The 1,487-nt window shown below is 45.4% G+C and overlaps 2 protein-coding genes across 2 annotated transcripts in view; one reads left to right on the top strand and one right to left on the bottom strand.

Moving 5' to 3' along the window:
• Positions 1–219, top strand: part of LOC109322517 (fibrinogen-like protein 1-like protein) — a 12,134-nt gene extending 11,915 nt beyond the window's left edge. The window contains exon 4 of the mRNA XM_019553568.1: positions 131–219. Coding sequence (XP_019409113.1) covers positions 131–219 — 89 coding nt within the window. The remainder of the gene's footprint in view (positions 1–130) is intronic.
• A 180-nt stretch (positions 220–399) lies between these two features.
• The window catches only part of TMEM177 (transmembrane protein 177), a 4,819-nt gene continuing 3,731 nt past the window's right edge, over positions 400–1,487 (bottom strand). Inside the window, exon 2 of the mRNA XM_019553567.1 lies at positions 400–1,483. Within this exon, the coding sequence (XP_019409112.1) occupies positions 586–1,483 (898 nt within the window). The 3' untranslated portion in view covers positions 400–585. The remainder of the gene's footprint in view (positions 1,484–1,487) is intronic.

Here is a 1,487-nt window from a genome sequence, read left to right as displayed (position 1 = left end):
TATTTTGCCTGCCCTTGGCACAGAAACACTTTTACCAGACATTGCGAGCAGCAAGGAAATATAATTCACAGCCAGAATGAGAGCAAACTGTATCGTGATGTCTGATCTTTCCTAAACATTGTCTGGGAAGCAATACGGAATCCCTTAGGATATGCCAATGCAAAAGTTCAAGAGTTTGTGGGAGTGGTTATGTGCATGCATGCAGACCAACACACATGATCACACACACATATTTTCTCTCTCCCTCCCACACTTCTCTTTAAAAGTGCCACAAAGTTCTGCTCTGCTTTACCTTTTCCATTTGTCAGAAGTGATTCCAAAACTACAAGTTGATAAAAGTACTCCTGAATAAATATCTGTGACTCCTTGAGTGGCTTTTAAGATGCACATAGGACAGAAGGCTTTTGAAGAAGGTCTTTAATATTTTAAGGGAAGGATTTTATTCACAAAATGAGTAACAACGCCTTCCACACTACATACAGAAAGAAAAATTGGAGCACTAATGAAGATGCAAAGGGGTGGGCACGAGGTGGAAAGACAGCATGGAAGCATTTCAAGAGAGCACATAATTAACAAGTTTAAAATTCAATCACTCTTTTCCAACTCTTGGGACATGTTTAAAATATTAATGATCAAGTCTCTTCTGGAGGTGAATGAAGCGTGCTTTAATCTGAACACGTTCCTGGGGAAAAGATTACCGCTGGGGGCATACACGCGCTGCCCCTGTTTGCCCATAAGAGCACGAATAATCCTGTTGCGAGACAGGACTTTGTCATAAAACTCCACCCCACCTCTGGCATAGTCCTTGGAAATGGCAGCTGCCTTTCGGTCCGCCCTGTAATCCAAAGAGCGGCTCACTGAATCAGAAGCAAAATGGTAGCAGAGAAGTCCAATCGTGGCAATAAACAAGTTAAAAATGATTCGTAGTGCCAATGGGCTAGAATACAAGTCCAGATGTTGCTTTATTGCCACCGCTGAGATGAAGGTGCCAGCTAAGCAAGTGGGAGCCACAGCTGCCTTAATGATGGGGCTGTTGGTTTGCAAGTACACAACCTCTCTGGAGATGGCAAATTTCTGAGCCTCCAGTGAAAATGTCAGGGCATCCTTCAGAGCGTGCCCTTCTTTACTCTCCCAGTCTACTTCCTTGTCATTTATTACGACAATGTGGTTGACGATTCCTTGTCTGTCCTCAGCTGCGCTGAAGGTTGCAGGGATGCCCACCAACGAACCCAAGGGCAGCCATGAGATCCCAGCGCTCACGGGGTGGAAGGAGAAAGTCACAAAGGCTCGGTAGCAATGGGCAGATGCCACACCAACATCTTTAAGAACGTCATGGAGGAGGCCTTGCAGCCGCTCTGAAAGCTCTACTGGCTGCCCTTTGATCCAGGATTGATACAACAGTTTGCATGTCTGTTCAGGAAAGATATGATGCAAAAGGTTAGCACCAAACAGTCCTGTGCAGGAGGTGGCCAACACAGCTGTCCTGT

The sequence above is a fragment of the Crocodylus porosus genome, unplaced genomic scaffold (genome assembly GCF_001723895.1).
Source record: "Crocodylus porosus isolate Cpor-Errol unplaced genomic scaffold, CroPor_comp1, whole genome shotgun sequence".
NCBI classification, from domain to species: domain Eukaryota; kingdom Metazoa; phylum Chordata; order Crocodylia; family Crocodylidae; genus Crocodylus; species Crocodylus porosus.
Note: the sequence above shows the minus strand (reverse complement) of the source record. Positions and strands in the feature narration are given on the sequence as shown.